Source organism: Stegastes partitus, unplaced genomic scaffold (assembly GCF_000690725.1).
Source record: "Stegastes partitus isolate 25-593 unplaced genomic scaffold, Stegastes_partitus-1.0.2 Scaffold872, whole genome shotgun sequence".
NCBI lineage: Eukaryota > Metazoa > Chordata > Actinopteri > Pomacentridae > Stegastes > Stegastes partitus.
Window position 1 is genome coordinate 216,283 of NW_007578603.1, and position 14,257 is coordinate 230,539.

The window sequence follows — 14,257 nt, forward strand, 5'->3', positions numbered from 1 at the left end:
CAGCTGGTTTTTCACAGTGTGCTCCGTCCACACACCCACCTGCCTCCACAGCAGCTTCAACACGTTCATGTGCAGCTAAAGGAGAAGCGAGCGGCTGAGAGGGCGCTGTGTTACCTTTGTACTTCTCTCTGACGTTCTCATAGGCCTGGACATAGTCTTGCTCCTCTGGCAGGCGCTGACCAGGGTCACACATGGGCATGGACATGGCTGACACTGGGCCAGGGGTTGGGCACCTTCTCTCTCAGCTCCAAACTTTCCTTTTCAAACTTCCCTGTTTGAGCCTCGCTGTGATGAAAGGCCTCCAGGCCAGCTCTGTGTCTGTGCCCACCTTCCTCCTCGCCCACTCCCAGCGTTCCCTCTGAAGCTGTGGATCTCACTCCAGACCACCACCACCACCACCACCACCACTCCCCTCCTCGGCTTGAGAAATACCCTCACGCTCGGGTCGGACCCTCCTCTTAAAGGCACAAACACCGCGGACATAGACACCGGCTGGATCTGAACACTACAGCAACGCACACAGGCCCAGACACACACATGGCCGCCTCGGCCAGAAAACAAATGACGGAGCCGTGTGGGGTTATCTGAGTTCCCCGCTGCAGGAGGAAGCTGGGCCGAGTGGATTCTGTGCTATTCACAGCTTGGATTACCCCAGAACCGTCCACGGTTCCCCTCAAAGTCACGTCATATTCCCAAAACTGAATGACGGCACAGAGTGGAGGCCAGAGAGCCGCACCTCTCTGCTGCAGGACACACCACTCACAGCTTTAAAGTCTAACACACCACTTCTAAATGCTGCAGCAAAGCGAACCAGAACTCTCTTGTCTTGGATGTGTTTGTACATTACATTTACTATTGTTCCAGTCTGACCACGAGCTGCTCACTGAAGTCAGCTGTTGGTCAAAGCAGCTGCAGTGAATCTCTTCTCCCATCAGATGAATGTTTTATTCAACTACATGAGCTGAAGTCAGCGGTGTGACTTCTACCGAAGAAACATGACACAAGATTAAGAGCTGCACAGGTTTAAACTCTTTGAACAGGAAAAAAAACAACCTGCCAGTGCTTTTAAAAGGCAGGTTACGTTAAAATATGATGTTAAAAATGTGTTTTGTTAAAAAAATAAAGGTATGCTACGCTTAATAAAAACCAAACAATCTATTAAAACAGCATGTTATGTTAAAAAGAAATTATATTATGTTAAAAAGAAAAAGATGTTCTGTTAAAAAATGTTTTAAAAAAGATGTTATGGAAATGCATGTTATGTTAAAATAAGAAATGAAAGATACGTTAAAGAAGGTCTGTTATGCTACAAAAAAGAAGATATGTCAAAAAAAAAGTATATTATGTCAAAAAATAATTTTATTTTAATAAAAGGTTTGTCATGTTAACAAAATCATATTTTAGAAAAAGGTCTGTTATGCTAAAAAAAAAAAAAGATATGTAAAGAAAGGTATGTTGTGCTACAAAAAGATGTCAAAAAAGTTATATTAAAAAAAAAAGATGTTATGTAAAAAAAAGTGTGTTTTGTAAAAAAAAAAGATATATTTAAAAAAAAGTCTAAAAAGTATGTTATGTGAAAAAAAGATGTTATAAAAAGGTGTTATGATAAAACAGGTATGCTCTGCAAAAAAAGTGTGTTTTCTTAAAAGAAAGGCCAGTGATGTTTAAAATAATGTTGTTGTCTATTTAAAAACATCCAAAATGACAGCATTTATCAAAGCGAGAAACTGTAAAAATACGAAGAATTGTGAGACTTTTAACTTTGAACTGATCACATTTTGATCTGGACGCTTTTCCAAACACAAGCTAAACACTGTCATCTCATTTAAATCTATTTATTCTACCAAAAACTAACTGTTTGCACCAGATTCTGTAAAAAAAAAAAAAACACATGACAATATGTGAGTAAACACTCGGCTGAAGTGCAGGCAGTGTTTCCAGAGAGAGCAGACAGATTCAGAGCTAATAAATCAAAGGGGATCAATAAAGTAAACACAGCACGGATCAGGAACAGTGAGACAGTGAGTTAAACGTCTTCATCTGTCTGTCTGGACGATGTGTTTCTATTAAAACACACTTTAGTTGACGCCTCTTTAAATTCCTGCTTCATGTTTCAGTGAACACTCTCTGATCAACCGAGTCCATTTGTTCGGCTCTGGAGTCTCAAAGCGGGCCAGAACCGCAGCGCTCACATCTGACGTCCAAATCAGTCGCAGACGCTCAGATCCGTCAGTGACAGGAGTCGGTCAGCGACGCCAAGAAACAGTGTGGCTGCTTCCTACGAGGACGTTTGGACGAAGCTCTGAGGACTTCATGTGGAAGCAGTGGGAGGAGGAAGTGTTTCAGGAAACGAGTTCACAGCCGATCCTCTGGAGGTTTGGATTAAATGATCATCAGTCACGTTTGTTTTGTTGTTGCTGCGTTTGTTCACAGCTGATCGAATTCTAAGAGTGAAATTTATGCTCTTTATGCAGTCAAATGTCCCAAAAAGTTCCCTCGATTAAAACAAACCTACAACCTCTAGCATGTGCTCGACCACAGACGAATGCTTCACGTTTACCTGAACGCAACTTATAAATATTTAAAGTGTCTCTGGGAGCCGCTACAGTGAAGCAGCACATCATGTTCTGGATTAACTGACTAGTTATTACAATAAAATGTTCAAAAATGGTGAAAACACGTCCATCAGTGCTTCTTACAGCCCGAGATGATGTTTTAAATGAGTTGTTTTGTCCACATTTCAGCAGATATTCAGTTTACTGTGATCGAAGAGGAAAAACAGCAGCTGGATTTACAGAGTTTGAGGTTTTTTTCTTTACAAAACGACTCCAGCTGACTGATTTATTAACAAAACACTTGGTGGTTATTTAATAAATGACAGCTAATCATGATTTTGGGCATTTTTTCATTATTTTCTGACATTTTATTGGCAAAATTAGTTCCAATTAGAAACAATTAATGATGACTTTCCTTATCATTATTCTGTTAATTAGTTTTAATTTGCCTTTATGAATATACGTTTTGGTCATCATAACGGCACTACTGTTGGTATATTTTCATTATTTTTCAATGTTTTATTAGAGGAATTAGCTGCAACTAATAATTATTTCCCTTTAAACTAACCTGTGGATTATTTTTCTCAGGACTTGACGAGTTGTTCGGTTTATAAAATGTCTGAAAATGGTGAAAAATGTCCATCAGTGCTTCTTATAACCCAAGATTATGTTTTAAATTAGTTTTTTCTGTCCACATTTCAACAGATATTCAGTTTATTGTGATCGAAGAGGAAAAAAAGCAGCTGGATTTACAGATTTGGACATTTTAATAGACATTTTATCAACAAAATTAGCTGCAATTAGATGAAATTAATGATGATTTTCTTTATTATTATCCTGATAATTAGTTTAACATTAACTTGCCTTCATGAATATATGTTTATGTATATATAATATATGTTTTGGCCAACATAACGGCACTATCGTTGGTATTTTTTCATTATTTTCTGACATTTTATCAAAGAAATTAGGGGCAATTAATAATGATTTCCCTTTAATCTAACCTGTGGATTATTTTCCTCAGTACTTGATTAATTGTTTGGTTTATAAAATGTCTGAAAATGGTGAAAAATATCCATCAGTGTCTCTGAAAGTTCAAGATGACGTCTTGTTTAGTCCACAAACCAACGGATTTTCAGTTTACCATCACAGAGGAGGAAGAAAAACAGAATACGTTCATTATATTAAACTTTTTTTCCCTCAAAAAACCACTAAAACAAACCATGTGATTGCTTTAATTAGTGGTGATGAATGTAAGTGTTGATAATTAACAGTTGCTGGTTCTGAAGTCGTCCCACTTCAAATAAGTTCAGCAGTTATTCGTGTTATTTCTACAAATATATTCCCTGAACAAGGTCTAATGTGAAGTCAGACGGTGTGTGAATGTGAATTGTTTCTGCATTTTAATCCTATAACATGTATACGAGCTGAATAAAGCCTCACGTTACTCCTCCATCAGAAGCAGAACCAGCGTTTTGAGACGTTCTCTCATAAATCCTGCAGGAATATTCCATCCTGCAGTGGCAGCACATGTGTGAGCGTTATCACTTTCTCATGCAGCTGCAGGGAGGTCGTGTTTGCTCAGCTCTCAGCAGAACCGGCAGAGTGTCATCGGCATCGAGCTGCAAAATTGCAAAACTTGTAATAATAAATCCTTCACGCGAGGAATGTGAGAAATATTCTCTGAGTCACTTTTAGAATCAGTGACAGCTTTGAGTTTCTGAGCCAGAGTCACGGCCTGAAAGTGGATTAGAGAAGACGAGAACATTTATATCGCAACTTTAAAAAAAAAAAAACAACAGAACAACAACTGTGTTTGGTCTGATCTGCCCCCATCAGGACACGAACCGGTGACCTTCTTGCTGCGAGGCAACAGTGCTAACCAACTGCGCCACCTTGTAGCCAACAAGTAATGTATAAAATATTAAAAACAAAAGACTAAATCTAATGTTTAACAAACCTGCTGCTGATAAACTGGCATCATTTAGACTGATTTCTCTTTGGAGATGCTCCTATGATTCCTGCTGTGTTTAATAAACTCAGAGGAAACAGTCCTAAACAACCGGCAGCAACAAACTGAACTTCAGCTCCTGCTGAACCACAACTTATTCATTATGAGTTAGTCCTGTAGTCTGGACCTGTTACAGTCTGTCTTCATGGTGGTAAAGTCGTGCTTTCAGTTTGTAATAGATGTGAGAAATGTGTGCTTTTTTTTTCTCTCTGTGATGATTTAAACCAACACTGAAGTAGAAATGTGGAAAAATCACTTCAAACTACTCAAAACATGTCGTTTATCCAATAAGGTCACAGCATGCAGCTCAGACTGGTGCTGAAAACGATGCAGAAATGCTCGATTGGCACGAGTTTAACAGAAAAATAAGCAGATTTAGACACAACGCCGACACATTAAGATGCAATAAGATTCATAGAAATGAGTGCATGTCTGCATCAAAACACTCCCGAGTTATAACTCTGATGGTGAATCCAATGATTACTTCAGATTAATTAATCAAAATAACTCAGTTGAGCTCTCGGAGTTAACGCCACAAACCAACGCTGGAAAAGACAGAAAATCAAACTGCATCCACAGAACAACTCAACAACAACAACAACGCTGTTCTCTCACAGCAAAGACAGTTTGACAAGCGGTCTCTGGAAAGTTGCAGCTCGGACGTCAATCACAGCTTCGCCTGGAGATAAAATAAAACCTCACAGTTGGATCTCTTCCATCCTCCAGAACATCACAGCTCTGTTAAACTGTGTGTGAGCCACAGCGTGGGTATGAAGTAAAAACTAAATAAAACATCCAGAGTTTTCCCGTGGCTGCCAGCCGGACGGTGTCTCTCAGATGGTTTCACTTTTGTCTGGTTCTGGCTCCGGTCTCGACCCACACAGCAGATTAAAGCCTCGTTCTCCGGCTGAGCCACTAATTCATGTCCTCTGCTGGAATAAAACGACATGTGAGGAGGAACACAACCTCCCTTTGCTGTTCATTCACTGCTCCTCTGCTCCCTCTGATTTGTGTCGGTCGTCTGGTTACTCGCCGGCAGGTTGGAGACCTGAATGCTGATGAGAGGCTGAGATCTGGGATCAGGTCTTCCACAGACCACAGCAGTGTTGGATGTTTGAGCCTCTTTAGCCTCGACTAGAGCTGCAGCAGACATCTTTTAGTTAATCTGTCATTTACTTTCTCAATTAGTTAATCAGTTGTTTGAGTTTATAATGTCAGAAAAGAGTTTCAGTGGTGTTTCTAAAAGCCAAAGATTTCAGTTTTTAAGTATAATTTGCTATTTTTTTTAGTCTTGTATGATTATATTTAGGTTCTGGTCGACTTAAAAGTGCCGTCGTGCACATTTTTCATCATGTTAGAGACAGAATGAGCCAATCTGAATATTTCAACCAGCAATTAAGCTGCTGAATTGTTTTTTCCCCCTTAAATATTTTTTTGGTCCACAAAATGTCAGAACATTGTGAGAAATATTGTCTAAGATGACCTCCTCAAACAAGACATTATATAACACCATATAACCATTAAGGTATATAAACTATAAACTGGGATTAGCTTCATCCCTCTGCGACCTTTAAAAATATGAGTGAATACAGCTGATATATAATATAATATAATATAATATAATATAATATAATATAATATAATATCTAAAAACAAAATAAAAAAACAACCGACAGAGCAGCTACGGTGCAACACTAAACAGCCTGTATGTATTAAATAAAGAAACACCTGCTGTAATAAATTAATCTAAAGCACATCATTTAGTCTGTCGTGTAGAAAACATGAAGCATCCAGAAGAGTTGTTTTAAAAACTTTAAAAAAAAAAAGAAAAAAAAAGAAAAGCAGCATTTCATGACAGAAGACTCTCCTTCACTCTGAATCATTTAATAAATCTCCTGACTCGTCCTTGTTCTGCCACTGATTTAATCACTGTTATAATAATAATATAATAACCTCGTTCAGGCGACAAGAAACGTCGTTTCCTGTTTTCTGTTTTATCTGTTGCTTCTTTAAAACACTCAGCTCAGTGTGATGGGATGTGATCAATGAAATAAAAATCACTGATAAATGGAAAACAAAGAGCTGAAGGTTCAGAGATGATGTTTTCATCTTTGGATGCTGTCCTCTAGTGACCAGCAGGGAAAATACACAAACAGCATCCGTCTGATAGAGACACCAGCAGCAGCTGGATACCTGACGGTGCTGAAACAATCATTAAAATATGGAAAATATAACATCCAAACTGTGGAGGCTGAGAGAAGCCCACCTCCCATAGTGACAATGTTCTCCAGAGGGACTGTGGAGAACATCCTGAGCAGCTGGTTTGGAAACTGCACTGTCTCAGAACGCAAGATCCTCCAGAGGGTGGTGAGGAAAACTCATCGGAGTGTCTCTCCATCAAGGACATTCACACCACACGCTGCACCCGAAGAGCCACCAGCATTGTTAGGACCCCACACACCCTTCACACACCCTTCACACACACTCCTCACACTCCTCACACTCCTGCTGTCTGGCAAGAGGCCCGACTGTGCAGCAGCTTCATCCTTCAAGCTGTAAGACTGCTAAACGTTCAAGGACTGGACTAACACACAAACAAAAACACACTACCTTCATTGTGTAGTTATTGTCCGTGTTGTGCTGTATTGGCTCGTGTTCAAATTGTATATGTTTGCACTACCTGTTCTATATATTGCACTACCTGTCTCCATATTTATATTTTTATTTTATTCTATTTTATCTTATTTTATCTTTCTTGCTCTGCATTCTTTGCACGACCACCTCAGCTCTGGATCTGGGAAGCGCTGCATGTGAACATAAAGGTAAAATATGTCATCAGGTGTCATAAATAAAACACGGTGGTGCTCCAGAGATGCTGCAAAACTACCAATCATGTCCTCCAGATGCTTTTCAGTCACATCATAATAAATCTCACCACGGTTTGTCGACAGTGGAAACACACAGACGAGCTGCGTTATGTGGAAACACGTAGAAAGAAATGTATATATACGTATATAATAAAGACAGAAATATGTGAAAATAAAGATTATAAATCCACAATTAAAGCAAACATTTTGAAATGTCCACTTTTTGTACGATTTATAGTTAAAAAAAAAAAGTTGTTCCTTGTCAGAAAAGTCCACGTAAACACTAAACCAAAGAATTTATTGCATTTTTTTTACTTTTAAGGATTAAAATAGTTGCAGATCAATAAAATTTTAATCAACAAATACAGTATTTTATATGTTTTTCTGCTCTAAACTATAACAATCTATATGAGCCAAGATAAGTCGAATAATATTCAAACGGACATGATTTGCGTCATGAAATAACCCAACGAGTTAAATTATTGGAGCTAAGACTAGACAGAGTTATTTATAATGTGAATTTATTTACATAATTTACATATGAAGGCTTTGAACCCGACAAAAACTACTTAAAACACCATTTAACACACTAGTTTTTGAATTTTCCTTCTTAAACCGTCATAAAGAAATCGTCGTGTACAACATTGTCCAGCTGATGTGCAATATTTAATTTGAAGACATTCCTGTGCCGGATATCGCTCAGAAAAAAACTAAATGACACATTAATTATGGAGATCTACATGATTAATTGTTAAATTAAAGTTACAACTCTTCAAAAAAAGTACATGGAAACCCGACAAAGTTTCCCTGAATCCCCCTTTTTTCTGTTCGTTTGCTTTTACTTGCACATAAAACAGAGTAGAACAGAAAAACAGTTGTGTTGTTGCAGCAGGAAGAGTCTCGTGAGCACCACCGCAACACAAATAAATACCAGATAAATACACTTAAGCACAAACTGCACGATAAAATTTAAAATATGCAACGATTTTAAAAAGCTAAAAATGCACCATAAAGAGTCAGAAGCTTGTGTTGTTCTGTGTTAATGATGCACAGCAAACTGGGGATTAATCAGCTTTACATTTTGGTGCAACGATCTGTTTGGCCTGTGGTGCATTCTGATACTAAAACCATCGATACTACAGATAACGGCTCGCTGACAACCGTCCTGCTAGAACCCTGCAGCTCTTTATCGTGTCGTTCTGTCCTGATCTAATTAGAACAATCGGCCTCGGTTTGTCTGATCGATAAGGTTGCATGTCACAAAGCGACACGGCGTCTAATGGACTGCTCGCCGACACGCCGTCTCTCAAACTGTCTGCAGCTTGATAACAAACGTCTCCATCTGCAGCAAGACAAAGTTGTGGCTTCATCCTCGGTCGTGTCTCAGAGGACTGATGCATCCGCTACGGCGGCGATCCAACACAACAACAAGCCGCCGTCGTCTCATATATCTCATCAGATCCTGCATTTCTCATTCAGAAATAAATCAGCCTGATCGTCACTAAACTGCAGGTCGTCGGGCAGCTCTGCAGGAGTGTTTGGACTCTGCAGAGACAATAACGCCCAGTCACACTGCAGCACCCCGCCCCGTCAAATCAATATCTGAGAGGAGGGAGGACGGAGTCGTGATGCTGCCGGCGGTCCGAGGAGACCGGAGGAAGCGCTGAGGCAGCTCATCCTGCCTCCGTCTGTAACACAAGCAGCTTTAAATCCAACAGGAGGTGTGAATGAACGTAGCAAGAGGTGCTGCAACTCCTCGAATGTCGCAGCTCCCTTAACCGTTAAAAAGTGTATCTGAGACTGCACAGTCCGACTGCAAGCTTCAGCAGCAGATCACAGAATTTATCCTCCGAAACCATCCATCCATCATCTCTACACCTTAATCCTCACTAGGGTATCAGGGGGCTGGAGTCTATCCCAGCTGACTCAGGGTGAAGGCAGGTTCACCTGGACAGGTCACCAGTCTATCACAGGGCTACACTTAGAGACAGACAACCAAGCACACTCACATTCACACCTACGGACAATTTAGAATCACCAATTAACCTCAACATGTTTCTGGACTGTGGGAGGAAGCCGGAGAACCCGGAGAGAACCCACGCTGCACGGGGAGAACATGGAGACTCCACAGGAAGATCCCGGGTGTCCTCACCGGGACGCAAACCGGCGACCTTCTAGCTGTGAGGCGACGGTGCTAACCACAGAGCCACCTGCAGCCTTCCTAAGCCATCATAAATAACTAGAGAGCCCTCAGTGGAGGGACATAGCTGCCCGATGTGTGCATGTTTACCTGATCCTGTGTTTTACTGTGAGCCTACTTGAGAATGAACTTGCCTTGATTTTGCCTTAAAATGATCCATAAGAGCTCAGTCTGTCATGTAACACACATGTTTTGCATGGAGGGGAAACGTTCTGCTTGCTACGGCTAAGCACCTAAGAGTTATGACCTTGAGTTTGACCTTTCGTCTGAGGTCAAATGTCACATGACCAACATGGGTTTTTATATGATTACGTGTTTATCTGACACCTTTTCCAGGTTATAACGGATTTTAAAATTGTGATGACTTACAACCTAACCGTTGACCTTTGTCTCAAGGTCACATGTTACATTACCGGTTCATCGACCTCCAATGTCTTCCTAAGTCAGTATACTAGACTCATGTCTTTCTGTGGTTTTCAGTCATACAGAGCTGTTTTTGGGAAATGCGAACTTTGACTTCTGTAGCGCTCACTGACGCCTGTATTGACCCCAAAATCTACCCACTCCTAGAAGGGACCATACCGAGGACATGTATGAAGGTTCAGGTTCAAACTCCTGTAAAGCGCTCAACTGTTACAGACCAAAACAAAACAAAACACACGGGCACAATTACTCCATAGTCGCCCATCGATGGCTAATTATCATGTACAACATTCTTAATGTGCAATATTTCAATTTAAGATAAAGCTTTTTTAATCCTGAAGGAAGTTCTTGTGCCAGATATCACTCGGAAAAAACACAATTTAAGAAATGCAGCGTCTAAAAATTACAAAAGCAATAAGATAGAAGTATGATACCAGAATAGAAAAGTATCCTGAGCTAATAGCAGTGATAGTCTTTGATCAAAAATGAGTTTGAAAACAGTCTGACTTAATGATGTGGACTCTGGGTATAAACCACCACACACGTCATGCTTTCTCTTCTCCTGCCGCTATTTGCATGTCACTATTTTCAACGACAACCTCAGAGCAGCAACCTACACGCTGAAAACGCCAAGTTGTCCCGAAGAATTGCCCACTTCAGTGACAGTTCTCACCTCAGCGATAACAAAAAACATTCTCTTCAAAATTCCAATCGGAAGGGGCACCATCACTGCATCCTGGGCTAAGCTCCGCCAAAGACAGCTGCAACTGGTTTAAAGAAATGCAAACAAACCAGAGCGCTATTTTCCCCGTACAGCGGAATGATGATAATTCTTCAGTACTTAGAAAATAGGTCCTGTTGTGCAAAATTAGTTTAAAAAAAAAAAAAGCAAAATAACATGTTTTGATGTCAGGTTTCCCAAAACAAGTGATGGTATCTCCTTGTGCAGAATTCTGGTCAGACACAAAGTCCTGCATATAACACATGAAAACATATTTCTGCTATGTCTTCTGATGAAGTTCAGCACCCGGGCAGCAGAACAAACCACACAACATGAACAACAGCAATGTTAAGATAAGCTAAACCATCAGCTTGGATTAAATCTAATCTCAGCTGAAAGCAAGAAATGTGGAGAAAACGTGAATATTCTGTGTTATGAAGGACGATTTCTGTTCAACCATGTTCACGGAGGAACAATAAATGAACGCACTGTGCAGAAGAGAGTCAGGAAAACCAACAACAATATTCACTATTACACTGAGTGAAGACACACACTCACTCCAAGCAGGTTAGCATACGCAATAAGACCATAAAATCACACCGCTACTGCTGCATGTAAGGAACTAAAACGTCCTTTACATCAACACAAAGCCCATGTTTTATTATTAGGTCCATTTAAAAGACCTTTAAAGGTAATTTTAAAGACATTTCTTGTGTCGTGTTAATTCAAATTAAGCTTTTTCAAGCATTATTTAATGACATTTTTTTCTGTTTAGTTATTTTTTGGGACTTCTTGCCTTCATTGGACAGGACAGTCAAGAGAGAGAGAGACCGGAAAGTCGGAATGGAGAATGGGGGAAGGAATTGAAGCAAAGGGCCATGAGCGGGATTTGAACCCACAGTCGCTGCATCAGGGACATTAGCCCCTGTGCATGGGACGCCAGCTCAACCAGGTGAGCTGAAGCGGTGGACCACTTAATGCCATTTTATCCTCATGGTGAAAAAACATCAAAGCTACAAATCAGCTGCAGCAAAGGCCTCAGATCAGCAGCCGTTTCCTCCACAAAGCTGTGCAGGAAGGACATGAGCAGCTGTTGGGAGGAGATGCTAAATGCTACATGAGCATTAGCACGTAGAGGAGACTCTTGTGACCCTCCAGGTGAGCGTCTTACCTGCGATCCGGATCACGGCTCTCTCCGCGGGGTCCAGGACGTCTCCGGAGGCCGACTTGGAGCGCTTGATCCGGTGGTGTTTGGGCAGGTTCCAGGGCAGCGTGTCTCCGAGCGACGGCGAGCAGCTGACCGAGCTCAGGTCGCTGGAGCTCTCCTCGGACGCCGCCCGGACCAGAGGCCTCCGCTTGGGCTTCACCTCCTCCATCGTCTGCAGGGACAGAAGACGAGAATGGAGTCTCAAAGAGGAGAAGACCACAGCAGAGAGGATCTATCATCGCTTATATAAGAGTTATTATTTTCTTGGTTAATCAGTGAGCTGTTTGGTTTATGAAGTGTCAGAAATTGATCTCCAAAAACAGTTTACAACCCAAAAACATCCAAGTATAATTAGTTTTTTATGCATAATTTGCTCTTTTTCTTAGTCCTTTATGTATATCTTTGGTTTAAAGGCACCACTTTGAACACTTTTCATCATTTTATAATGAAATCTGTCGCCATTGATGACTAGATCTTTTACAATCTGTGCAATTTTTGGTTATTTGTAGTAAAAAAGTGAAAAATGTTACACCTGAATTTGCAAAGGTTGATTGGAAAGAACACATCGCCATAAAAATAAACTTGAGTTGGACTTGTGATCAGCGGCTCAGACATGACAGTGTTTATATATGTTAGCATATAGCAAATAAAATGGGATTTTATATGACACTGGCTTCACTTTATTGTAGATGGTTGAACTAAACATAACACTAAAGCAGCTGCCATTTGATTTACATTGAAGAAAGAACATTTTTTATCTGCTTCATACACAATAATTCAATAACGAGTCCACTGTCTGAGCAGAAAATGTAAAAATTCTAAATTTTACACTTAATAATCATCCAAATGTATCTTATGTGAAAAATTTCAGGAAAAAAACCTCCTAAACTACACGATTCAATGCCACAGTGCCCGCTAATGTTTCAGAGTTTCTATATTTAGACCTGAAGTGCAGCTTGAGGACAGAAGCTCCGTCTGCTGCTCAGACTGTTGGGAGGAGTCGGGCAGGTGCAGCTAACGTCGCTACGCTAACGGCTTGGTTTCAGCTGAGTCACAGCATCGGTTCACAGGATGCTGCCCGGAGCCTCGGCCGCTCTGATTGGACGACAGCAGCAGCATCAGCAGCAGCATCCTCGGGGCTCCAGTTCAAGCTCAGGTTATGATTTAGCTGAATACTATTTCTGCTGCTGGTGGTTGTTGTTGTAGCTGCAGAGCTGCAGCATGGTCGCATGTTTATTTATTCATTACACAATAAAACATTCAAGTACAGTTACTGCATGGTGTGGGATTTGCAGAAAGGCAACTTCAGGATTAGAGGATGTTTGAAACTCAACATCTGCACATCACAGCTGCTGCTACGCTGAAAAACGAGAAGGTGGAAGAACTTAAATGAATAGTGGCAACTGCAACTGAATTAAGTTGATCCACATTAAGTTAGCAATTAGATATTATCTGTAAATTAACAAAGGAGGAAAAATCTAGCAAATGATATTGATTATTTTTTAATCCTAATACACATATTTTTTCTTTCAACAAATATCTGAAAATGTATTTTTGAAAAATATTTTTGTTGATTTAAATACAGAAAAACTTGTTTTAATTTACAGTGAAATGTTGTAAAAGCATAAATTACCTTTAAAAAAAAAAAAAGATTTTAATATGAAGATTATTTACAGTTTTTGTGAAAATTACTACTTTTTCCTGTGATCCTAGTAAAATAAATAACACTAAATTGTTATAAAAAAAAACTGCAGAAAAAAAATGAAACATTGATTCAAGGTTCAAATAGCACTTTAGTTTAATTACATATCAGATACACTGAAAAAAAAAAGTTGTGTTTGTCACCACCTTGAACAATTTACTTATTTACAGATGATTTTGATAGATTGCAGATAATAACCAGTAAAAATACTGAAAAAAAAAAATAAAGTTTTGGATTCACTAGCTAACCATTAAAAAATGGACAAAAAAATGTCCACAATTTCCACTTAAAGAAAATCTGTATTTTTACAAAAAAATATTTGTTCTTTAACAATTTGTGACCTTTAATTTGCACTGTTTCACGGTAATTAAATCGGCTAAAAATATCATCATTTTACAGATATCTGTCGTTATTTGAAGGAAAAACGATGCATATTTAAGACTGAAAAAATAGTGCGTCTTTAACTATTGTTCTATAGATTTTCCTTGTTTTGTTAAATTACAGATAATATCCAGTAAAATTACGTAAAAAAAAAAATGTGCTCACTGTAAAACAGGTCAAAACTATAAAT

The 14,257-nt window shown here is 39.6% G+C and overlaps 1 protein-coding gene across 1 annotated transcript in view; it reads right to left on the reverse strand.

Annotated features, from left to right (window-relative positions):
- Positions 1–14,257, reverse strand: part of LOC103365768 (uncharacterized) — a 118,625-nt gene that overhangs the window by 87,492 nt on the left and 16,876 nt on the right. Inside the window, exon 4 of the mRNA XM_008293302.1 lies at positions 11,949–12,156. Coding sequence (XP_008291524.1) covers positions 11,949–12,156 — 208 coding nt within the window. The remainder of the gene's footprint in view (positions 1–11,948; positions 12,157–14,257) is intronic.